This window comes from Lottia gigantea (assembly GCF_000327385.1).
Source record: "Lottia gigantea unplaced genomic scaffold LOTGIsca_37, whole genome shotgun sequence".
Lineage (NCBI taxonomy): Eukaryota > Metazoa > Mollusca > Gastropoda > Lottiidae > Lottia > Lottia gigantea.
In genome coordinates, this window is record NW_008709259.1 from 2,483,252 (window position 1) to 2,509,499 (window position 26,248).

The 26,248-nt window shown below is 31.5% G+C and overlaps 2 protein-coding genes across 2 annotated transcripts; one reads left to right on the top strand and one right to left on the bottom strand.

Annotated features, from left to right (window-relative positions):
- Nucleotides 1–438: 438 nt before the first annotated feature.
- Nucleotides 439–11,309, bottom strand: LOTGIDRAFT_191156 (hypothetical protein). The gene is made up of 9 exons (XM_009059136.1): nt 11,253–11,309; nt 9,767–9,956; nt 7,870–8,002; nt 6,212–6,316; nt 5,494–5,670; nt 3,833–3,999; nt 3,299–3,542; nt 2,919–3,015; nt 439–2,087 (listed from the first exon to the last, which is right to left on the bottom strand). Exons 1-9 carry the CDS (start codon nt 11,294–11,296, stop codon nt 1,499–1,501), a joined length of 1,746 nt encoding a protein of 581 aa, XP_009057384.1. The 5' UTR covers nt 11,297–11,309; the 3' UTR covers nt 439–1,498.
- Nucleotides 11,310–15,141: 3,832 nt separating this feature from the next.
- Nucleotides 15,142–22,260, top strand: LOTGIDRAFT_121560 (hypothetical protein; the record flags this gene model as incomplete). Its single annotated transcript, XM_009059137.1, has 11 exons — nt 15,142–15,273; nt 15,599–15,694; nt 16,072–16,113; nt 16,559–16,624; nt 17,118–17,208; nt 17,931–18,079; nt 18,295–18,469; nt 20,540–20,665; nt 21,337–21,425; nt 21,735–21,852; nt 22,076–22,260. The coding sequence occupies 11 exons, from the start codon at nt 15,142–15,144 to the stop codon at nt 22,258–22,260; spliced, it is 1,269 nt and encodes a 422-aa protein (XP_009057385.1).
- Between the last annotated feature and the right edge of the window lie 3,988 nt (nt 22,261–26,248).

The following is a 26,248-nucleotide window of genomic DNA, read 5'->3' on the forward strand; positions in this document are numbered from 1 at the left end:
GGTCATCCTCAATAAGGCATAACGAACTTTGTCGGGGATCGTAATATGTTGACCATTGTGAAGATTGGTCTGGATAAGCACAATAACATGCAAAAGAACCAAGGGAAAAGAATTGGTCTATATTCTATGGACTATCGGCTATAGGATTTATCTTCGAAAACAGGTGTTTTGTGACACGATAACATTATGCCGCCATATAATTGGTCTCAAACGTAGCACACGTAGCCATGGGTTTCGATGTATTTGTGTCCATAGACATCGAACAGTACATGATGCAAATAGAATCTATACATCTCTGCGGTGTCACCAACGACATATTCCTTATGCCACTCTGCGATTACGTTTGCCAACTCGTTAAGTATTGACTATTTTGTGTATCACACAAGGCTATAGACAAACTAAGAAGGAAAAATTCGCCTTCGAAATGGAAAACACCAATTTTTCGTGAAATATTTAGTTTATTACATATTGTGGACGGACTACACACAATTTACATAATTCTACAGCTTGATTCAATTTAGATTGAATAATCTGATTAGCAAATAATCACACCAAATTTCAATTTTGGCTATTCAAGTTAATTTGATTTGATTCGCAGATGGGCTTGATAAATCTTAATTTTAGCTAATCAAAGGAATTGCAAAATGGATCATTTAGACACGCCGTTTAAATTGAACCAAGTTCCACAGACAAAATGTCGTATTTCTTAAAATTTGTATTTAGATTGGGTTCAGGAATTAAAAAAACATATTGCAATGTTTATGTTTGTTGCATAAAATGTCTACAATTCTAATTTAACATACAAAATATTATAAATGAACATTATATAATATTATATAATGTAACATGGCATAAAAGCAATTAAAATACTACTTATAAAAAAGACGGAATTACAAGCATTACATAATAATAACAACGATAAAAAAGCGATATCTTGTTGAGTTTCTTGATGTGTGTATATCAAAGATTTTGTTTGAGTATCAAAGCCTACACTCTTATATTGAACTTAAAACTTAAATCCTGTGCCTGTGCTTTCGTAACTTTGTCATTAGTACAAAGTTACAACCTTTAATCCCTAATATTTTAACTTCATATTAATATAGCTTTGACAAATTATCGTAATGAATGTAGAATAAAAAGGTTTATTATTCTGTTCTGATTGGAACAGTGGTTCCCAACCTATTTCAGCCTTCACATCCCTGGAGCAATCACGTGGACCTTTGAAACCACAAAAATTTGTTTCATCCACATTTGTAGCATGTGATGATGTGAGGTGCTTTCTCAACTCAAAAAAAAAAATTTTCTCCGACACCAGTTGGCCACACCCCTGACACCCTAGTCCCACACCCCCAGGGGATGAAAACACACAAGGTTGGGAACCAGGGGATTAAAAGGAGATCAAAAAAAAGGCGAAATAATGAAGCAAAATAATATTATAAAGACTCTGCGTCCACTTTGCAAAAAGCTAATGTGATTTTCAACAGCCAAGCTATTGAGCTTAGAAATAAAAGAAAAAGCTTAAAACAATCATCAGAAAAACAACACCTGTAGGCCTACGGATACAACCATAATTCTCCTCTGTAGGGGACACTGTGATAGGAGGTAAAGTTGGTGTTCCGTCGGGATAGCAGGCCTTCAATAGATCAGTTAATCTATTATATTTATACATTGTCCAAAATTGTAAAAAGTAAGATTGTAATTGTGCATCGATCATGCATGGGTGTTCAAACATAGAGTCGATGTATCTTTTACAATCAGATTCACAACTGGCATTACAAATATTAAACAAACCTGTAAAATTGAAACTTTCAACATTGCTCGCTGACCGGAACGAAAAAACGTCGCATCCTTTGTAAAACTCGGTATCCATACTTAGATCGCCTTCAAAAAAACACTTTGGAAGAGTTTCCCAAGCAGTGCAGAAATCCTTGTCTAAATTTTTCTTCGGGTAATATGTTATAAATCCATAACACATTTCAGCACTGGTAGCATCCCCGAAATAGGTGGTAGTGTTCCTTGATCGTGAATCGAAAGTACAAGTTGTGGATAGTGTATCTCCAGGTCGAACTTCTATAGCTGTTACCTTTCTAAAGATAGGAGTTTAAGCAGATTAAAATATGAGCTAATCTTGAGAAAAGAGTACTGCTGAAATTGTTCGTAAAGGGATAGATTCATCTAAATATTTATTATACTGAAATCGGCGCCAGAGTGATGTCATAATATCAATGGCAGCTATCATGTTCATAACTGCCGGGAATTAATGGTGATATGACTGTAGGGTAAAAAGGAGTTGAATTTTAGTGATCGAAAGTGATACGGAGAAGTGAGGTTTCTGTCTCAATCAAACTGCAAACCTGCAATTTTAATCTGATGGAAATCGAAAATGAGTTTGCAAATTTTTGTGATCTTAGTCAGAAAAGTTTGGCCTAAATCTATTTGCAATTGATGTTTATGTTGAATTATCGAGAAAATATAATATAAAATACAAAATTGTTTCCGAAACATAATACTCACCAGGACAACTCATATTTGGCCAGTGGCGGCGCCGCCAGCCTTACGAGGCTCGGGTACAAATAGGGGACAGACTGACGTTAGTCATGACTCAAATTCAAATTTTGGCTACTCTGTGGTTGTGTCATAGTTGCAAGCGTCTTAGAGGGATCTCTCAAATTTTTTTTAGAAAAATTGAATTAATCTTGTGCATTCTGACACATATTCTGGAGAAAAAAGGTAGCCGTTTAGATATGTTGAAAAGATAAGTGGGGATACAATTGGGGGTACAAACCACTTTTCTAGGCAGCACCCCCCAGCCCCTCCCCCCCCCTCTCTGTTATGGACAGAACATATTTTAATACATGAACCACTTCCGGCAGAAAGAGCCATTGAATTAAAAAGATAAAATAACTGGGTATACTTACTCATGAACAATTGGACTATCATAATTATATACAGGATCATTGGTTATATCTTGTATTTTAACACCATTTCGAAATAATTCTATCTTCTGAGATTTACCTACAACAAATATATCATCCTTGTAAGGAATTTAGACGTATCACAGCACATTAAGAAACAACAGATTTATGGATATAGACTTCTATTTACTATTTAAACACAGTGTTTAAAAAATAAATAGAAGTCTATATCCATAAAACTATTGTTTCTTAACAAATATATCTTATTGATAAATTCGATTCTAAAACAGAAATTACAACCGATGGAAGACTTGAGTCACAAACTTATAGAAAACACGTTTACGTATACACATTATGTATAAAATGAAAACTAAATTACGAACCTAAATAGTGCATGTGATTGAAAGCTGAAACCACATAAACTGTACCATTCATAAAATTTTTGGAACAGGAACCAGGACATACTGAGGTCTGTTCAGTTGAAGCAGTTAAAGGTGGAATGTTTAAATAATCAGCTCCAATAGTTAAAATACCAGCATCATTTTCTCGTTTATTAGCAGTATAATATAATATCATACCAGATTCATCAATATAATTATCAACTAAACTGGGATTATTCCAATGAAACTTAAATTGAAAAAAAAAGGTTAAAATTATTGTTGATCCATGAAGCCATTATTACATGTATTTGGGTGCACATATTCAACATTATTGCAAATTCCCCATTCTATTGATAAAGGGGCAGGGTGTTTTTTAAAAGCCGATGAGATATGAATATCTAACTGACTGCAAATAAATAACCATTTCTGGTGGCAATAAAACCAGGTGTCCTGGATGGGGCTTTTAATCTCTTTTCACCTATTAAAAGGCCTCTACACATTACAGTTAATGGTTTATAGGGAATAAATTTAAATTACCTGCAGTGCAACTCGCTTATATCCATTATTCCCAATTCTAAAACCAACTTTGTCATGGAAACACTCTCCAGAGCTTCCCAAAGTCCATATACTCAAAATCTGGGAACATTTTCTACTAGCTACCATGCCACATTCGTGTGTGTTATTACGTATGGTGTCTCTAATTCCTGAATAACGTAATAATAATATGTTTATTGAATATAGTAAGATTCTAAAATACATGCAATGCTATCGCTAACTAAATATATAGTGATTTTACATTAAAAGTTATATATATATATATATCAAATGATGTCATCAGAATTACATAATTATATTATATAAATACCATATATTATATCATGCAATATTTATTAACATCAATATATCAACACATATTTAATACTACTATTAATAATGTCAACAAATATTTAATACTGCTATCATATATTTAGTAATATAACCAATTATTTAGTAATATCAACACATATTTAATACTACTATTAATAATGTCAGCAAATATCTAATACTACTATCAGATATTCATTAGATATTTGTTACTGTCAATAGATATGTACTGAGGTCAACATATATTTATCATATCATCATTATCAATATCAACATTAATAATGTGGTCAGACAGTCAGACATCAATCTTATCAGATAATAAATAATATACTAGATATTTAATAATGAGAAAATATTTAGTAATATCAACACATACTTAATAATATCAATATTCATCAGATATTTATTACTGTCAACAGATGATATTTGATAATATAGATAAGATAGAAAGATAGATAAGAGATACTAAATAATTTACTAGATATTTAATGATGACTATTTATCTAGTAATATCAACACATATTTAATAATATCAATATATCATCAGATATTTATAACTGTCAACAGATGATATTTGATGATGTCTTCAGAGAGATTTTAAGCTCATCAGATACTAAAGAAGGTACTAGATATTTAATGATGACAATTTATCTAGTAATATCAACACATATTTAATAATATCAATATATCATCAGATATTTATAACTGTCAACAGATGATATTTGATAACGTCTTCAGAGAGATTTTAAGCTCATCAGATACTAGATATTTAATGATGATAATATATCTAGTAATATCAACACATTTAATAATATCACTATATCATCAGATATTTATAACTGTCAACAGATGATATTTGATAACGTCTTCAGAGAGATTTTAAGCTCATCAGATATTTAATGATGATAATATATCTAGTAATATCAACACATTTAATAATATCACTATATCATCAGATATTTATAACTGTCAACAGATGATATTTGATAGTGTCTTCAGAGAGATTTTAAGCTCATCAGATACTAAATAAGGTACTAGATATTTAATAATGATAATTTATCTAGTAATATCAACACATATTTAATAATATCACTATATCATCAAATATTTATAACTGTCAACAGATGTGTAATAAGGTCAACAGATACTAAATAATATACCAGATATTTAATAATAAACAGATAAAAAAATTATCACTATAAATTCTTTTGTTCCTTCCTCCTCATAAAAAGTGAAACCCAAATAGAAAATAATATCCTCAATAGAAAAGCTTAAATCTAACAGTTTCTCACGACATTTCACAAGCCATTAACGAATATTTAAGGGGTGCCTACCGTCAACGCATCCAAAAACTACTGCGTGGTGCATAACATTGGTGTTATTTATGATGGGTTCAGTTGCTATCAAATGAAAGTCATCACTTACATCCAGCTCAAATTCCATACACATATATGTTGTTTCTTTAGCCGGTACAGTTGTTGGTGGGAACCTAAAGCTCATCTGTTTAACACCTGAAATTGTAATTTTTTTTTAAGTCAAAATGAAAACATTGCATACCTATTGTAACTCAATTAGACGAATGTGTTTTTGCTCTGGCATATTTATCAAAAGCATATAACTTAAAAAAAAGTTAAGATTTTTTATTTAATTCTGAAACCAGTGTGTTCAGAGTGATTTAGTTCTCGATTACATTTTGGCGACATCAGATTGACCACCAAACTGGTGTAAATAGATGTTATGCTATCAAAAATTATCATTAGATTAAATTCGAAACATTTCCACTTATGAAATTATGCAATAAATTCTAGAGCGGTACAGAAATAACAAAAGCATTAGCCTGCTCTTTTTCGATTTCCAACTGTCGAGGGATCTTTAACGTGCACAGCCTGTAGCACACTCTTACCTACATCACTGACAGGGGGAAACCGGGTTGAAAAATCCGAAGGTATTATCTCGGCCTATGCCGGGATTGAATCCTTGACCTTCAGGTTAGCGAGCAAGCGTCTAACTCACTGAGCCACCGCGGCTCCCACATATTGGTCAAAAACTTACCCTGTTCTTTAATACCAGTACAGTCAAAAGTATCATATTCACATGCTTCATTTACCCAGTCTGATTGATCTTTACATTTTACATCATCCACAGGTTCACACACACCTAGCAAATTAAAATTTAAACTGAAATCTATAAATCTAAATAAAATGCAGATAAAGATAACTTTGTTTAGTAATTTTCTTCTATGGGCGACATCACTTGCAACTCCCAACAGATATTTAATAATATCATCAGATATGTATTGATATTATCAGATACTTAATAATATCAATATAATTATATACTAATATCAACAGATAATTAACAATATCATCAAATATGAAACAATATCACCAGATATTTAATAGTATCAACATATGATAATATCAACAGATATTTAATAAAATCATCAGATATTTAATAACATCATCAGATATTTGATAATATCATCAAATATTTAATATTATTAACAGATATTTAACAATGTCAACATATATTCAATAGTATCATCAGATATTTAATAATATCATCAAATGTTTAATAATATCACCAGATATGTAATATTATTAACAGATATTTAACAATGTCAATATATATTCAATATCATCAGATATTTAATAATATCATCAAATGTTTAATAATATCACCAGATATATAATATTATTAACAGATATTTAACAATGTCAACATATATTCAATATCATCAGATATTTGATAATATCATCAGAAATGTAATAATATCATCAAATATTTAATAAAATCATCAGATATTTAATAATATCATCAAATGTTTAATAATATCACCAGATATGTAATATTATTAACAGATATTTAACAATGTCAATATATATTCAATATCATCAGATATTTAATAATATCATCAAATGTTTAATAATATCACCAGATATATAATATTATTAACAGATATTTAACAATGTCAACATATATTCAATATCATCAGATATTTGATAATATCATCAGATATTTGATAATATCATCAGAAATGTAATAATATCATCAGAAATGTAATAATATCATCAAATATTTAATAATATTAATGGAATTTAAAACTATCAACAGATAAATCTAATCATCAGTCATATAATATCAACAAATATTTAAACATATCATCAGCTACTTATTAGTATTAACATATCATTTCGAAGTGCACTTCATTAAATATTATATATATATATAATAATTTTCGCCTTTATGTTTTTCTGATATTTTTCTAAATCTAACAATTTTTATTTAGCGCAGTTCAGTTTTAATGATGTTATTCTAACCCATCAAAAAGTGTCATCTAAGAATCATTTTCTGATAACAATGACAAAATGTAGAATAAAAAGACCAAGTGGAGTGCCTCTCAACAGGGGGGATTTGGAAGAACATGCGGAGGAATTATTGCAAAGGGGCGGGGGGGGGGGGGAGGATCGTCGGATCGGGAAAGAAATGGAAGACAAGGTGATCTACGACTGCAATTGACATCATTCACCCGAACATACAGCAAATTGAAGTATATCGATATGTGAAAGGAATGATCTCACTGAGGTTGAGAAGCACTTGGTTAAGCTATCCTACAATTCGCCACTGTTTTCAAGAAATGGGTCGCTTTGACTGGTAAAAAGTAGTGTCAATTATAAAACGAGAAAAGAATGTAATCAAATGTATCTAACCGGGGTGTGATAGATTTTCGGTACTGGAAGGTACACCACCAGCAGTCCACACACAATTTGGATCACCGAGTTCTTCTCCATTTGATTTTCCATCACCATCAGAATCTTTCTGACACAGTGTCGTGGTCCATTTCTGAAATAAAATCCTTCAAATGACCCAAGTATGAAAGCAACAAGTATTCTGTAAAGAATTTATTCCTTGGTAGGAATTTAGCTTAAAAGGACATTCCATTTTTTGTAGGTTGAAATTTTTTTTGCTCAGATTTTTAAAAACTATACACAAAAATGTCCCTTTAATATCTGAAAGTTTGAACTAAAAATATCGAGCCATTAATTTTTTTAACGCCAAACTAGTTAAAAAGTTACTTAAAAGAACTTAAACTTTAAGTTCGATATGCTTTTTTTGGAAGCTGTTAGAAAACTACTGTACGGATTCGAGTAAAATAAACGCTCAATTGTACAGAAATAATTCTCCTACGTATTCGAAAGGTTTCAACTAATACTATCGAACCATTATAAAGCCAAGCACCAAAACTAGGTGAAACTGTTTAATTAACATTTAGTACTCTTCCTCTTTCTTTAACCTTTTAAAACAATCAAACAACAGTTTGATCAAGTAGAATGTATATAAATAGCACACTTTAGAAATATTTCCAGGTATTTTACGACCTTTTTGATAATGAAAAAAAAAGAGGAATGCCCCTTTAAGTTAAAATGAGTATCCATTTTATCTAGTAAGAAGACGTTTTATACGACAGCCTAGTAAAATACATAGCATTTCTATTGAAAGTTACAAGTTTTAAGTTAGTAACTTATTCAAACGCGAGTGTGACCTGTTAAAATCGTTCTATTTGCATTGATGTGTCTGAAAAATCCTTTTGTTCATTTAATCCAAACATTTTATAGACGTAATCCTTGTTGCCCTTGGCAACAGTTATGATGGGCCGTTTGATTGTTAACTGGTTTAAAAAAAAGGGACAGGTTCGCCAATTGTTTGAGTCTTGAATATATGTAAATAGTCTTCAGAAGTACTATGAATGTACGATATCTACATAATTTCTTCAAATATATCTTAAACTAAGAATTTCTTTTCCTATTTCCATAGATTTCTATGGCAGTGTCTCAAGAAAAGATGACTCGTCTTTTTAACTTTCTAATTCCGGACACACACGGAAATGAAGGCTCAAATTTGGACGAAGAGCTGTGAACACTGTTACTGATTTGCAAAAAAAATTCCGTTTTTGAGACTAAGGTATGACTGGTCAAAAACTGGCTGGCGCAGTTATCCCTTTAAACTCTACTTTAAGATGTGCACATTAGATAGATGATTCAGAATATCATGTCAAGTAAATCGGCACATACCCTCACTTTAAACAAAATAATATTTGAACTCTTCTACTTGAAAAAATGCCATTACCATTAACATTAACTATATTTAAATTTTATTTCAATCACGTGCTGACAAATAAACCTTCAGTCGGGTGGGTCTTTATTTAGCAAAGAATTTAAAAACTAATATTATTTTTTGCTATAGAAATCATAAGATCTTCAGCATATATGCAGGATACAAAGTTCCAGTCCCTGGATACCAATTGGGTACCAATATGCCACAAGTTTACTAAAGTACCTTTTAAGCCATCTGGAAAATTTTGAACATGAGGTTTTATTTAAACATTTTGATTCACCGTACGTACAATTTAAAATATTTACCAAAGGCGTCAAATGTTTGGAAAAATTAAATACGAGTCCAGACGGCGGGGCTCTAAATGGTAGCCTATTGATGTATTTCAAGTCATCTTATTATCATCTCGTAGATTAGTGGGTAAGTCATTGTACTAATATCACCCTTAAATTTACAACAACATTAAACCTGTGATAGCTAAAATAAACAACAAACCCTATTGGCAGCCGCAAAATCTACACCAAATGGATTCCTGTTTCCACCACCGTCTACATTTCTGTGTCCAACTCCATTCCACTTATAATTGGGTTTACAAGGATGTGGTACATTATTTCCGTTAGGTATTTGATCTCGATATGCCCCGTATCCATAAACAGTGGTTATTACAGAACAGGCTATGAACAGGCTGGAAAAAATATATACTTTAAAATGTAAATAATGGTCTATGTAAGATAATATAACTACCATTCGTTCACAAACATATTAAAGGGATTGTGCATCAGAGACACTGATAGCATATATTTGTACTATGCCAAGTTTCAGTCTGATGCCTGTGGTTACTGAAATTTCGCTAAAACTAAGAGTTTGATGGCGTCACTATCGCAAAATCTGCTATTAGATATTAGGCTACCCTTTGAGGTGGTGATGTCATAAACGCTTAGTTTTAGTGGATTTGTAGGAACCACATACGTCTGACTAAAAATTGATATGGTGCAAAATGTGGTTACAATGTCTCCGATACACATTAAAAGTTAAAAAACAAAATCTTTACGTTTAAGACGGGTTTGTATATCCTAATGAAATTCAGTACGGCTTGTCAAGATTTATTTCTGAAAGGATTTAACTATACGTGTATAATAGAAAAGGGCGTGTGAATCGATGAACTATAATCCATTAACCCTTTTAAGATGTCCCTGCAACCAGTGTAAATTCGATTGAAATGCAGATCAGTGTGTTGCGTATTGTGTTTTTTTTTCTGTTACTACATTTGCCATGCATTATGTGACAAACTTCGCCTTTAAATCATGTTCGGTAGATTCATGACCCAATAGCTTCATAACTAATATGTCAACTGTTAAGCAACCGAAAACACTGTTGGAAGTGTGCAAGCATTACAAAACAATGTTTTACGGTGAATAGGCTTATACTAGAATTCGTCATATTTGATATTTTTATATAGAAAACATCATTTGATTGGTAGAATATATTATACCTCGAAGATGAGATGCAGGAAAGTTTCATCAGATCATGAATGACATATAGAGTCACACAAAAAAAAACCCACTAAACTAACTAACTAACATCCCAATTCGTATTTGAATTATACATAGATTTAACAGGGTTTTTCGTTAAACAATAATTCGATCCATATTTCTGACTTTTTAAATTTAAATAAAAATACAAGCTTAAACAGGTTTTGTTTAAAACAATAACTCGATCGACATTTTGTCACTGACAAAATACCAGCTTAAACAAACACGTAATCATTTGACTAGTAAACCAATTTAAAACTTTAAAATACACATTAGCCATGCTAATAATAATTTGAAAATGTTCATTGAGAGTGTCGGTGAAAAACATATATAATTTAAATTACGACAGCACAGACCAGGGAAAAACAGATACAAGACTATTATTGTTATTTGCAGGAATAACTGATTAATATATACAGTTTATCAGTAAAAAAAAAATATTTACTCACATTGCAACATACATATTACGGCCCATTTTCAAGTCAACCATCATGTAACGAATAAAGACTACCTATCTTAGCCTTGATCTAAATTTAACCGTATTTCAATACTTTGTTATAATGATAAACCATCATGTGATGGGTTCAATATTTTCTTTAAGCAAATAATTTTTGTAGAGGTTTAAATCCGGTTTGAAAAAGAAAGAAATTTCCATTATGAATAATACTTTCCTGTTTCCTTACATTAAACGATTACATTCTCATTTGATTGAGAAACAATTACTAATAGATTCAATGTTAATACATTTTAATAGCCGACACAATATTCGATTTCAAAGATAAAATCTGTATCGATTACTAACTATTTCTTGTTGATTTTATCTGGATTCGGTTATCTATTTTGGGTGAATTTTCTGTTTGTGGATCTAGACTTTATCTGGATTCGATTATCTATTTTGGGTGAATTTTCTGTTTGTGGGTCGAGACTTTATCTGGATTCGATTATCTATCTTGGGAAAATTTCGTGGTTGTGCAGTTTAGACTTTATCTGGATTCGATTATCTTTCTTGGGCAAATTTCGTGGTTGTGGGTCTAGACTTTATCTGGATTCGATTATCTATTTTGGGCGAATTTTCTGTTTGTGGGTCTAGCCTTTTTCCGGATTAGATTATCTATCTTGGGCAAATTTCTCGGTTGTGGGTATAGGCCTTATCTTGATTATATTATCTTTCTTGGGCAAATTGGACGAATTTGTTGGTTGTGCGTTAAGGTTTTATCCTGTTATCTGATTATCCATCAGGTTCGAATTTCTCGGTTCAGCCATAAGGTTTTATCTTGATAATCGGTGAAGTATAAGGGACGAAATTGTTGATTGTGCCCTTAGGGTTTTATCCTGTTTTCTGATTATCTACCAGGGGCGAATTTGTTGGTTGCGCCTTTAGGTTTTATCTGATTATCCGATTTCTACTAGGGAACGAAGTTCGTGGTTGTGCATGTATAGGTTTAATCACGATATTCGATTATCTACCAGGTTCGAATTTTTTGGTTTTGCGTTAAGGTTTTATCTTAATACCTCATTGTCTATCAGGAACGAATTTCTGATATCCGATTATCTATCAGGGGCGAATTTCGTGGTTGTGCATTTAGGTTTTATCTTGATATCCGATTAACGATTGCTGGTTGTGTGTTTATGTCGTTATCTGATAATCTGTCAAGGGCCAATTTCTTGGCTGTGTAATATCTAGGTTTGGCTATGTAGAAGAAGTTTTCAAAGAGATTTCGGGGAAATGTTATAGAAGATTGAATTTCGTGATTTAACATGGTATTCGATTTACTATTGAGGAACGATTTCCATGGATGCACGCCTATAGACTTTGTTTGTAGGAATAAGAGTGACATGGGGGAGTACGCCCCTCCGGGCAAGGGATAACGCTAAGCTTTATCATCAGATTTTTTTCATCAGCTTTTTACCTGTCCTCGTTAGTCACGTAATCCCCACCAACATCAACAATATTTGTAGCTAATTTGAAGGCCTGTTGAAAGTCTAAAAAACATTTTTTGGTTCATTTCATCATTGTACATACATCTGTATACACGCATTTTAAATTAGATGTGATGTTTATTGGGTGTGGGATCCCAACTTTAAATTGACTAACACGTCCAAAAAAGAAACAGATCATAGCCTGTTATTTAATATCCCACTGTCCCTCTTTTAGAAAAAGGACATTTCGCAATATTTACTGCGAATCACGAGAATGTGAATTTCTATGTGGTTGAATTTATATTACACAATCTGTTGATGTATTGAATAATTCATTCCATGACAACAGTGCTCTACTTTACAAGTTTAAATCTACGTATTTGCTTTTATTATAGATCTGTGTGTGACATAACGTTTTTATTCCTGGTCTCGCCTCGAAATGCGTTCTTATTATTTTGTTGGGGTTTATATATTAGTTATATATAGTTTGAATTCTTATTTTTTATTAAAATTTCATTATAATTCATTTACATGTACATATTATTGTCACCGCCATTCATCATAAATCTGAACACATGACATTTTGTAGTTGAATTTTTGACATCTCAAATGGGTAAGGTCCGTGAAACTCATATTTGGAAGCTACCCAAATAGTATTTGAGTTAAATAAGATTGGAGTAGGCTGACATCTCCGGCGCTGGGATTTTATGACGCGAACAAAAAGTACCTTAAGTGTCGTATGCTTCTCAGAATATACCTTTTGTTCGCGTCAAAAAATACCAGTATTGGAAAGGACAGGAATTTGATTAGCTGACGGTATCATCAAACTGGCGACTATTCAAAAATACTGTCTTTAGACTCTAACTGAAGTGACTATATTGAAAATAAAAGCAAATAAAAAAACGGAACGAAAGTTGGGTCTAATTTTAATTAGATTGGCTGAACTACTGAAAATCAGATCAAATTGGTGCATTATGCGATTCACATACCAATATCGATGTCTTCATTGCCCATCTATCAAATAGACCTAATGAATATCAAGGCCGAAATCCCTACCAAATCCCTTCAAAGTGCTTTACTGTAAAGATAATATTTACGTTACATTTATTAAAGGCTTTTATTTACCTATATCTTGTCTGTTAAATAGCCAAGATAGAAAGATATAGTTGGGCTATATTTACATTGACTGATGTTTTAAGTTTTCTATACATTGTCAATAGAATAGACGAGAACTTTAGAACAATATTGACTCTTTAAGTCCAATATTACATCGACATTATTCACTTATTTGACTACGCGATGTCATAGAACTATAAGGTCATAAGTGGTAGTTATGACCAAAAACCGTTTTTTCAATATAGAGTTAGACGCTTATTGAAGCATTCGATCAAGAATGGTGAGGTGGAACTCTGAATTACTAATCGCCTTTTCCTTATCCTTTTCCTCACTTTCTCGCCCTTTTCCTCGCCTTTTTTACCCTCGCTTTCTCGCCATTTCCCTCGCTTTATCGCGGCCGCAACCGGTTTCCATACATAACTTCTGCAAAAAAAGAGAAAACATTTAAACAATCAATACAGTATTGTCATCAGTATATGAACGAAACAGAGTTTAGTTATTGAAGTTCCCATCAAAAATCAAATTACATAAAAAGGGGCTGTAAAAATCGACCTTGATGATTTAAAGACAAGAAGACAAAATATTTTTCATTAACCGTTAATTAAAGTCTCTGAATGGCATTTAGCAATTGTGAGTACGATATATAGGCACAGCTTTATGGAACAACAATCACTGGTTAAAGTTTTATGCAACGTTTCGACGTGTTTCTCCCGTCGTCCTCAGGCACATAATGAGAAGAAGTGATGGGCAAACTGTATATACATTAATGCTTATTATTAAGAACACACAAGAGATAAATGGTTTATTGATAAGCTTATTGTCCCTGCATCTCAATAAAAATGTTAAATTATTACATGTTTGGATTAGTTTACCCTCACTCTTTTCAAGCTTGTTTATGAGTTGATTTGCCACATCTCCATTTTTAAAACTTCACCGACGATATATAGTTTGCGCATCACTTCTTCTCATTATGTGCCTGAGGACGACGGGGGAAACACGTCGAAACGTTGCATAAAACTTTAACCAGTGATTGTTGTTCCATAAAGCTGTGCCTATAAACCGTTAAATAGATCAGAATATTTCCTGGAGTTATTGATGTCTGGTGTAAATATTTGAGAGGAGTTATATCCCTTGAATAAAGTAAAATATGTTTTCCTGAAATTGTTGTTGTCTGGTGTAAATATTTGAGACGAGTTATGTCCCTTGAATAAAGTAAAATCTGTTTACTGAAATTGTTGTTGTCGGATATTTCAGATGAGTTCTGTCCCCTGAATAAAGTGAAAGTAAATTATTTTGTTGAAAATGTGGAGAACTGTTTCATTTGTTGACAGAATAGAAGTAGAATTTAAAGGAACTTTATTCAACCAAGCAGTGGCGCTAGCTGATGTTGATAATGATCAGGCAAGAGATTGCGCAGGGTTATACAATAATAATGTTTCATTTTCAGTCAGATAGAAGAAAAAAGAGCTGGTCAACTCATTTTTATGCATTAACCCTGGCCATAGTCTGAAACTTGTTGAGTCAAGTTGCATAGGTTGTAAACTGTCATCGTTATGTGCCCAGTGATCTGTAGCCTACAATGTTGTACAAGTGGAGCTCCCATGGGCCTGGCCCAGTGTTTCTCCTTTGAGCTATTTTTATCAACTTTATAGTTTGTTCTCTCAACTTAGCCAATGATATTCAACTTTGATATTGAGTATTAGGATATGACACTAGTACTTTATAGTTTATTTGATTTATTCATTTCATTTTCATTCAGAAAAATGAATTGATAGTTGGCAATGTTGATGGTGATTTGGCTATATTCAAGGGCAGTAACCCAACATCATGTAAGAAGAGTTCAGATCTTGGAATGGTAAGTTTTGAAATGTCTCTTCTTCAAAGCTTTAAATATCTTGGTACTGGTACATCACTAATTTTTCTTATGTTGGCTTAATGTCAAAAATCAAAAGGCAAAGGCCTTAAGCTTAGGTCTACGTGATACAAGCAAATTGATGAAAAATTTAGAAATCCTCAATACAATCCCTTTTAACATGTTAAAAATCAGCTTATAAGGTTTATCAGGTTCTATATGCAAATCATATTATTATTTTGTGCAATATTTTTCATGGATAATATAAAATTAATTCATGATGGCTCAAAACGCCTCAAAGTTGTTTCCTAAGCTATTACATAAACTTTGCAAGATTATTTTTTTTCGCAAAGATTGAATTTTTCTCTTATTTACTTTAGATAACATGTTTAGGTGTTGGAGATGTATGTAATCAGAACAAGGTCAGATTTTCTTTGTTTTGTAAATTGTCACATTCTTGACAGTCTATTTACTGCAATTAGGAATGAATTTCAACAGTTGAAGATTTAAAAAAAGTGGGTTTATTTATGATGCTGCTCTAGCAAATTTACCTCATGACTTTCTGCATGGTGTAGTCATCATGAGCTCAATCTGGAGCAGGAAAGGATTTAAAACTCGATTTGGATTTCATATCATTCAATGTCTCCACTTGTTGGACTGGAGGCATTGGTGTGAACAGTGGGATGATGCAAATTTGATATGCACACTGCTCAGCATATTGCTGAACTAGTCGTTCCCATTTAAGTACAGTCCTGGATCTATAATGTACACAACCCAAGAACTATAGTTAAGATAAATTACAAACACTGTTACAACACTGTTTTGTGCAAATTTTATTTATTACTTGACACCTTTTTTACTTTATAGAATGTGCTAGTAACTCTAACTGCTGAAGGATGGTGTTATTTATTTGGTGTGAAAGCTGAAGGAGAGGTAGGCTGAATCTTAATCTGTCTTTTGGCTTTATCTCAATTGAGTAAAACTTTTTGGCAAAATATATGGTATTTTGGCTTTTTATTATTTTGTCATTATATATTTATCTATTGTGCTGGGTATTGTCAATCACGCCACGATACGTATATTGCAATACGATATATGATATACGATACATATCCTGATATGGGTTAATGGGATAAAAATTAACATTTTACCCTCAATTTTTTCATAACTTTATAATGATGATATTTGGTAATATAGTAATACAGAAGTGGTTAGTGTCCACTGTCTTATAAAAAGTATTAAAGTATTAAAAAAAATTGTTATATCATAAACCAGCTTATAAATATCTCCACTTTTTTATGGAATGAAAGGTTTCGTTAAGTATCGATTTTGCTTATGGCTAATTTATTTTCAAAATCTAAACAGAGAATAAATTATGAATTGGATTTTTTCATCGGCTCACTAGAATTATTTTTTGATTCGATAGACTCCTTTAACTGACGAGGACAAAACATTAAAACCAGCTTATAAACAAGATTTACCAGCCAATGGGAAAGTTTTATTGATTGCTGATGCAGGTAAGATATGTTTATTAAATGCTGTACACTTTTAATCATTGGAACCTGAACAATTTTGTTGTCCATAGTTACCCAAAAATTGGCATGCTTGAAAGATAGTGTTGGAAAGATTTTCTGTCTTTTATAGATACTGATGGAAAGATTTTCTAAAGATTTCTGTCTATTATAGTTACTGATGGAAAGATTTTCTGTCTATTTCAAATACTGATGGAAAATTTTCTGTCTATCATAGATACTGATGGAAAGATTTTCTGTCTATTATAAAGATTTTCTGTCTATTATAAATACTGATGGAAGATTTTTTGTCTATTATAAAGATTTCTGTCTATTTTAGATACTGGTGGAAGATTTTCTGTCTATTATAAAGATTGTCTGTCTATTATAGATACTGATGGGAGATTTTCTGTCTGTTTAAAATACTGATAAAAGATTTTCTGTCTATTATAAAGATTTTCTGTCTGTTATAAATACTGATGAAAGATTTTCTGTGTATTATAAAGATTTTCTGTCTATTATAGATACTGATGGAAGATTTTCTGTGTATTATAAAGATTTTCTGTCTGTTATAAATACTGATGAAAGATTTTCTGTGTATTATAAAGATTTTCTGTCTATTATAAATACTGATGGAAGATTTTCTGTCTATTATAAAGATTTTCTGTCTGTTATAAATACTGATGAAAGATTTTCTGTCTATTATAAAGATTTTCTGTCTATTATAGATACTGATGGAAAGATTGAGTTAATAGTAGGATATTCAGATCGTGTTGTCAGATCTTTCCGATGGCAACCTGGTTCTAACACATCAGATATAGACTACTATTCTACAGGACATCTTGTCTCTGTACAAAAATGGCAGTTAGCTGGCCAGGTAGGAAAAACAAATTTGGGCTGAAAATTGTCTTCTGTAAAAACAAATTTCAAAATGATAATGTATGCTAATGTTATATTTTTTTTATCAATGCAAAGCCATTCTGAGAGAATTGGCATAAGCAAGAATGATATTAATATTTGATACTGCATTAAATTAAAAGTTTTTAAAATGAAATTAAATTGACATCTGAATACCTTGATTTTGTTCTTTAGACTGAATCCATAACAATGAACAGATCTTTGAATGGTGAACCACAATTAATGGCTTCACAACCAGGTGGTACTCTAGTCATATTATTACCGCATAACAAGGGCAATAACCACCAACCACTGAAATCCAAGAGCAGTAACTCTAATGTAGATTCTACAAAGGATGGTAAATCTGTTAGTCCTGACAAAACAGAAACCCACCACAGTCAAATACTCCATAAAAATCAGACTACAACCCACAGTCAGGAAAATAGGTAGGTATGTGAACTCTCTGAAATGGATGCAAAGTTGACAACCCAGTTGCAGGGTGGCATCATATATTCCAATAGAGTGAGCCTGCTCTGCCTCCTGAGTAGTTAAGTTTTGATGCTATAAAGTGTTTGGACTTGGACATAAGACCCTAAAGCCAACCATTGAAAACAAAATTATTTGAAACTATGACTTTGCAGAGGGAGATTTTCAGTTCAAAATGTGTGTCATTTTCACATGAAATTTCTTGGAGAGACAGTTGGTATGCACTTGAAAATCATATTTTGAATATTTGTGACATGAGAGAAAAAATTCAATTTAGAACTCAGTGTGGCAGCATTTTTAAAGGAATTATGTGATTTCCGTACATTTCTAGTACTTCTGAAGACTTGTACATATATTCAAGACTAAAATCAATCCCCCCCAAAATGGCACATCTGTCCCTTTAAGGATCCTGTATAGGAATTTTTGTCCACTAGCTAGTAATTGGCCTAATGGTATGTAATAAATAAATATACCGAATTATCACACAAAAATATCAATAAAAATTATGATATATCAACAGTTGTAATGGATAAATGTTCCGAATATATTTCAGTGATACATTTTTATTATACTATCCACTAGGATTAAGTCTTTTTAACAATTATGATATATCAACAGTTGTAATGGATACATGTTCCGAATATATTTCAGTGATACATTTTTATTATACCATCCATTAGGATTAAGTCTTTTGAACAATTATGATATATCAACAGTTGTAATGGATGCATGTTTCGAATTTATTTCAGTGATACATTTTTAATATACCATCCATTAGGATTAAGTCTTTTTAACAATTATGATATATCAACAGTTGTAATGGATACATGTTCCGAATATATTTCAGTGATACATTTTTATTATACCATCCATTATTAAGTCTTTTTAACAATTATGATATATCAACAGTTGTAATGGATACATGTTTCGAATTTATTTCAATGATACATTTTTATTATACCATCCATTAGGATTAAGTCTTTTTAACAATTATGATATATCAACAGTTTTAATGGATACATTTTTCGAATATATATTTCAGTGATACATTTTTATTATACCATCCATTAGGATTAAGTCTTTTTAACAATTATGATATATCAACAGTTGTAATGGATACATGTTTCGAATTTATTTCAGTGATACATTTTTATTATACCTTCCATTAGGATTAAGTCTTTTTAACAATTATGATATATCAACAGTTTTAATGGATACATGTTTCGAATTTATTTCAGTGATACATTTTTATTATACCATCCATTAGGATTAAGTCTTTTTAACAATTATGATATATCAACAGTTTTAATGGATACATGTTTCGAATATATATTTCAGTTATACATTTTTATTACACCATCCATTAGGATTAAGTCTTTTTAACAATTATGATATATCAACAGTTGTAATGGATACATGTTCCGAATATATTTCAGTGATACATTTTTATTATACCATCCATTAGGATTAAGTCTTTTGAACAATTATGATATATCAACAGTTGTAATGGATGCATGTTTCGAATTTATTTCAGTGATACATTTTTAATATACCATCCATTAGGATTAAGTCTTTTTAACAATTATGATATATCAACAGTTGTAATGGATACATGTTCCGAATATATTTCAGTGATACATTTTTATTATACCATCCATTATTAAGTCTTTTTAACAATTATGATATATCAACAGTTGTAATGGATACATGTTTCGAATATATATTTCAGTGATACATTTTTATTATACCATCCACTAGGATTAAGTCTATTTAAAACTTATGATATATCAACAGTTTTAATAGATACATGTTTCGAATTTAGTTCAGTGATACATTTTTATTATATCATCCATTAGGATTAAGTCTTTTTAACAATTATGATATATCAACAGTTGTAATAGATACATGTTCTGAATATATTTCAGTGATACATTTTTATTATACCATCCATTAGGATTAAGTCGTGCTAAGAATCGTGATATGTCAACAGTAATGGTAGGAAATATAACACCAGGTGTATCTTCTGACGATGCTGTCAATGACTCATGCCAAACGTATTACGCTGTGGCAACACTGGATGGTACGTCAATAAGCATTTTTTAAAAGCTATGCATCTTCACTAAATTTCTTGCTGTATAAGCAAAAATCAATCCTTAAATTTTACATCCAAAAACATCCATCCAACATGCCCGATGGTCGTTTGACCATTTACTTGAGGCATTCAGTGATTCAAAGTCAGACAATTACGTAAGCACATAACTAAACATCATTCAAATTCAGAAGGAAGCAGAGTAAAAGTTACATTTGTGATATTGGCAATTATTCAATAGAAATATTTTGGTGTCATTATCTGAAAAAAACACAATAGTAAATAAATTATTGAAACTTTGAAGAAAATGTTACTTTTATCTGCTACCGCATATTGCGATACATGTATACATAGCCCTTATAGCATGATACATGATTTATGTATTATAGCATAATTGGCAATACCTAGCATTAATTTGCTATATATTATGTATCTGAAATGCCTGACGAATTATTTGTGAAAATAAAAAACATGTAGGCCCCTTCATTAGAAAAAAATGGATTCAGTCTAACCAAAAAATAGTTGTATTCATGATACAAATATCTATGTAGATAAATGAAACATTTGATAATTTTTGATTGTTAAGGGAGATAACTGCTTTTCTTGTGTAAAATTATGAATATCAGTAATAATTTTGATATGTGTTGAATTTTATATTCAAGGTAATTTAGTATTAGCTGAAAATGATAAAATTTTATGGTCTTTACAAGTGGATCATCAACTTTTTTCACTATGTAAATTAGATGTTACAGTAAGCATACTTTCTAATCCATATTTTGCCATATTAGAGAGCTCCATTGCAGTATAAGATTATGATCAGGTTTCCCTACAGTTAAACAAAAGCTTAAAATGTAACTGTTACTCTATAGGAAATAAAATACACGTAATTGGCTTGTAGTCGTCTTTATCAAAGTTAAGTTATATACTCAACTTTACATGTACCGTATATTTGCGTGTATAATGCACTTTTTTTTTTTACTTAAAACGGCTTGTCTGGGAATGTTATTGTAAGTTTCTTTATCTAGCTCCTTATGCATTTTTTTTCTATTACATTGAATAGGGAAATGGGCAAGAGGAAGTGGTGTGCTGTTCATGGGACGGCCAGACCTATATAGTTAACCAAAGTAGAGAAGTGGTTCGATATTTATTTCAAGAACATGTTGCAGCCTTTTCAGCAGGTACTTGGTTTAAAACGATTGTGATGATATTTCTATATATATTGCTGACACCAAATTAATTTACCTTATTCAAATTTTCAGGCAACTGTGATTCTTTCAATTTGAATAAAAGTGTTTTATCACTTTCAAAAAGGCAGTTTTTACCATGGTGAAGTTATAAAAGGACCATAGACTTCTAAAAATGCAATATTAGTGGTTTATTAACGTGTGTGTGGTATTTCAGGGTTTTATAGTTTAGGCGATGGTGGCAATCGACCATGTTTTGTGTATGCTACTTTTGATAACACTTTATATATTTACCATAATATCAATTTACCGAGAGTAGAATCAACCAATTTAATTCAAGTCATGGATCAGATTCCTGAAGCTCGGCAGCTACTTCAAAAATTAAACATAAATCGTAAGTAATTATAGGATACTCTGGTTCTCATGGACCATCTTTACCAGTTGATTCTTGAACCAATCTCTTGGCCAAACATCTTTGAATTGCTCTTTCCCAATACAAGCTAGACTGTCTGTAATTATGAGGAGAGATGACGTATTCAAATTCCCAGACTTTTGACATCTGACCAAAATTACAACCTACACCGACCATTTGTGACCATGATTGTTACCATGATATAATCATGGAAATAATTTCAACATTCTACGAAAACAAACTGGGTTTCAGTTGGTCTTATACCAGCATATGACAGACCCGTTTATTATCTATCTGATCTCTGTCTTCCATATGTTGCGTTCAGTCATTTGCCATGTCCTTACATGGTCTCTTCCTTTTCAGCAAACAGAACTGATCCTGTAAGGGACCTGTTTCATTGGATACTGTATGGATGGAAATCTAAGAAATAAGCTACTGTACATATGGAAAATTTATGTTATTGTGTTTACAAACATAAACTAATCACACATAAAGATCGAAAGTGTCGTTATGAATAAGATGTAATTTGATTTAAACCAAAGGCTAAACTTAAGGCTGTATTGTGCCAATCATCTATACAACATATGTTATCCTTAACTGGACTTTATTCCTTGTCATCAAGCAATATGATGCAGGCTTATTATTATTTAGAGAGTCATTCGTTTCTATCGAATGCCCTAGTGGTTTTGTTGCCAAATTGTGTGTGAGTATCTGAATGTGATGTGAGACTTTTACAAGGACCAAGATTGACCTATGTAGTTGTGCTGGTTGTCGAACGAAGCAGAACATGCTTACTCTTTTCGAAACATCTTTGGTGGGGTCATAATATATTTACTCTTGATTTTCCAATGCTTTGGACGAGATTTTGATTAACGGAATTGTCTAGCTGGTACGGATTTGTTTTGACCATCTATAATATTGATATGGTCATTGTCAAATACATGATATGGTTTTATATAAGATTATATTAAAATATTGTACATACAAAAGAATTCGTTAATTAAAGTATATGTTCGGGTATCTCCAGCTGTTTTTCTATTATCTCTTGGTACCCCATCCATATTTTTCTGTTATCACCTGGTGTCCCCATGTTTTTGTTATCTCTTAATAGCACCTGTTTCTTTTTGGTTGTTATCTCTTGTTACTACTATCTTCTTTCTGTTATCTCTTAGTCCTTATCTTCATTCCGATTGTCCGTCCACAATTTCTAGTAAAAACTCCACAAGGGAGAATCCTTTGCGTATTTTGACGAAATATGGTGAAATCGTTTTATTGTCATATTTCAAACATATTTTCGATATTATAATATTAAATCACACTGAATATTTTTTTAAAAAAAGGACCATCTGTGATAAAGTTATAACCAAATAAAGTTCTTAAATAATCAAAAAAAAAAACGCAATGCATTTCACAAATTGGAAAACATAACTTTATTACATTATAACATTATTTTACTAAAGCTGATTCAGTTGAAATAAACTGATCAGCCAGATATATAAAGTTGAACAGCGGAAAAGCCAAGGCTATAAGTCCACCTTGGTAACAGGGCCATATTTCCAACCTTTCACAAGCCACAAAACTCTTTAACTTCATTTTACAACAATTTTAAACTCAACATTCAAACTATCGCTTTCGAAAATAAGTTAAGTATTTTGCATCAGTAAAGTCAACTATATCGTCTTGACTTATAGATTATTGTACAATAAACTACGGATTTCTCAACTTTTTAATTCATGTAATTGATTTTCGGCTTTTAGAATGGTTTATGTTGTAGGATGGAAATATGATTTTGTAATGATTTCTAGTATAACAACAAAATAGTTTTACAAGTTTGATTACTGTATCGAACCACAAATCATATTCATTTGCATTTCGTTTGTAAATCCAGTTTTAAACAACGTTTTAAGATTTCATTACATGTTTAACACGTGTTAAATCATTTCCCATCTGGTGTCAGAAATACATTGATTATAGCGTAGAATTATTAAATAAATACTGTTCAAAGACCGATTTGTAAACAATAAGTATTGATCTTTTTGTACCTTTACTAGAGCACTATAAGTCCGTTACTTATTTACATAGCTACAATGGTTTCCGCTGAATTTTCGTTGAAAATGTTGCATTTTGAGGTATATCCGGATAGATACGTAACGGTTATTAAGAATTCAGAAAACTGCTTATTGTATATACAAAGTAAAACGTTTTATGAAGTTTTTCAAATAAATGCTTCACAGCCGAAAAATCAATAATGTACGCTTACCGATGCTATAGGAATATCATTGCGTTGCTAAAAGTATAAATACATACATCAACATGAATAATGGATGTTTGCAGATTGGTCAGGTTGTCTGTTTAAGATTCAATTTTGTCATTAAAAAGTTCAACACGGGTATCTATACCGGCAGATGTGATGTTTCAGTCGTGTGAAGAGGTCGACTTAATCCAACGACTGATCATTTTCAACAGGGCCAAAGCAAAGTCACATGTTTCGGACTACGATTTAAATTTAATTTTAATTCTTACTTGAGACAAGAGTAAAAGTTCTAGTTATTGGGTTTGATTGATTCTGATCTTTAAAAAAAAAGTTTATGATACCAGGATACGCACGATATGATACCTTACAATATATCGACATGAAATGTAGTGATAGAGTTAATGGTTGGACGATGACTATAACGCAACGTATATATACAGAACTAGCTACATAGGACTAATCATTTCGTTGTGAACAAGTGTGATTTACTATTGTCTGTTTATGGATTTCAAGTATTTTGAAAAGAATAGATCTGATTTCTTTGTGTTATGGGATTAGTATATTTCGTCTACTCAACTATCAAATATCAGATTATGAAAAATCTATGTGACAGATATACATGTGACAAGATAACGGTTTGCGTATCATATCTCTAACTGTATGCATTTTGTTAAAATCATTGTGCGTCTAGATTTTGCCAGAATAATACAGTGCAATTCAATTTTATTATCATTTGTCAAAATGTCTTATTTAGTCGTCAAAATGATCACCATAATTATATCATAATCGTGTTGGAAAAAGCTAGTGTACATAATACTAATAACTAAACAGTCCGAGCAATTGCTTTCAGAACTCCATAGGCTAATTTTCGGGAACAGAAAAAACATAATGGCGGCATTTACTAATCTGTACATTTTAAGCTTCAATTCTACAAGATTATCACGACAATCTGAAGAATCCAGCATTATTTTTTAGCCATTTATTTCCTTCTCGTCTACTGAGACATTCTGTATAATCCGAATTCCGACACTAATAAGTGGATCCGACAAGAAAATGGTGTATTATCCGACATCCATTCAGACTTAAAATTTTATAAATGCAATCAATATGAAAATTATTTTCGGAAAACGTCGAAGGATAGCATTGTTTCTATTTTCCTGTTTTATATTTTGGACATTCCTTCGTGGTCATGATAAGATACAGAAGACACTAAAGGAACAAAAGGGTTATACCAAACATAGACAAGACAAGTACCAACACCACTTCGACAACAATATAACATCAAACGCACTATTGAAATCAAAATTAAAGCAATTCACAAAATCACAAAAGGCTTGGAAGAGCAGGATAAGAAAGCTGTCGAAGAATAAAGAATATCACGCGAAGAAGAAAACTATCATACCCATTATAAAAGGTATAATTTAGTCAAATAAATAATAACTGTTTGTAAATAAACTACGAACATATTGAGCCACGAGAGCTGTCAGAATAGGATGTTTTGCGAAAATCCATGTTGCATCACGATTCACGAACTTTGGTATATTTGGAAAAACTTTTGCTACAATTTGCTACCGTAGTTAATGTAATAGTAAGAGCTTAAATAAAAGGCTTCGAACTTCGGTTTGAAGAAAAGATTTTAAGTAATTTTAACATGAGACACTAGAATGCCAATGCCAATCTAAATAATTGTGTATAGGTGATTCTGGTTGGGTCCCATTATGTAA

What these genes read in the sequence shown, in the direction of transcription:
- LOTGIDRAFT_191156 (XM_009059136.1), bottom strand. Translation starts at nt 11,296, where the DNA reads ATGATGGTTGACTTGAAAATGGGCCGTAATATGTATGTTGCAAT. An exon ending in ATTTTGCGGCTGCCAATAGG is followed by an intron (nt 8,003 to 9,766) that starts GTTTGTTGTTTA and finishes ATTTTATTTCAG; the next exon opens with AAATGGACCACGACACTGTG. An exon ending in GATAGTCCAATTGTTCATGA is followed by an intron (nt 2,088 to 2,918) that starts GTAAGTATACCC and finishes TCCTATCTTTAG; the next exon opens with AAAGGTAACAGCTATAGAAG.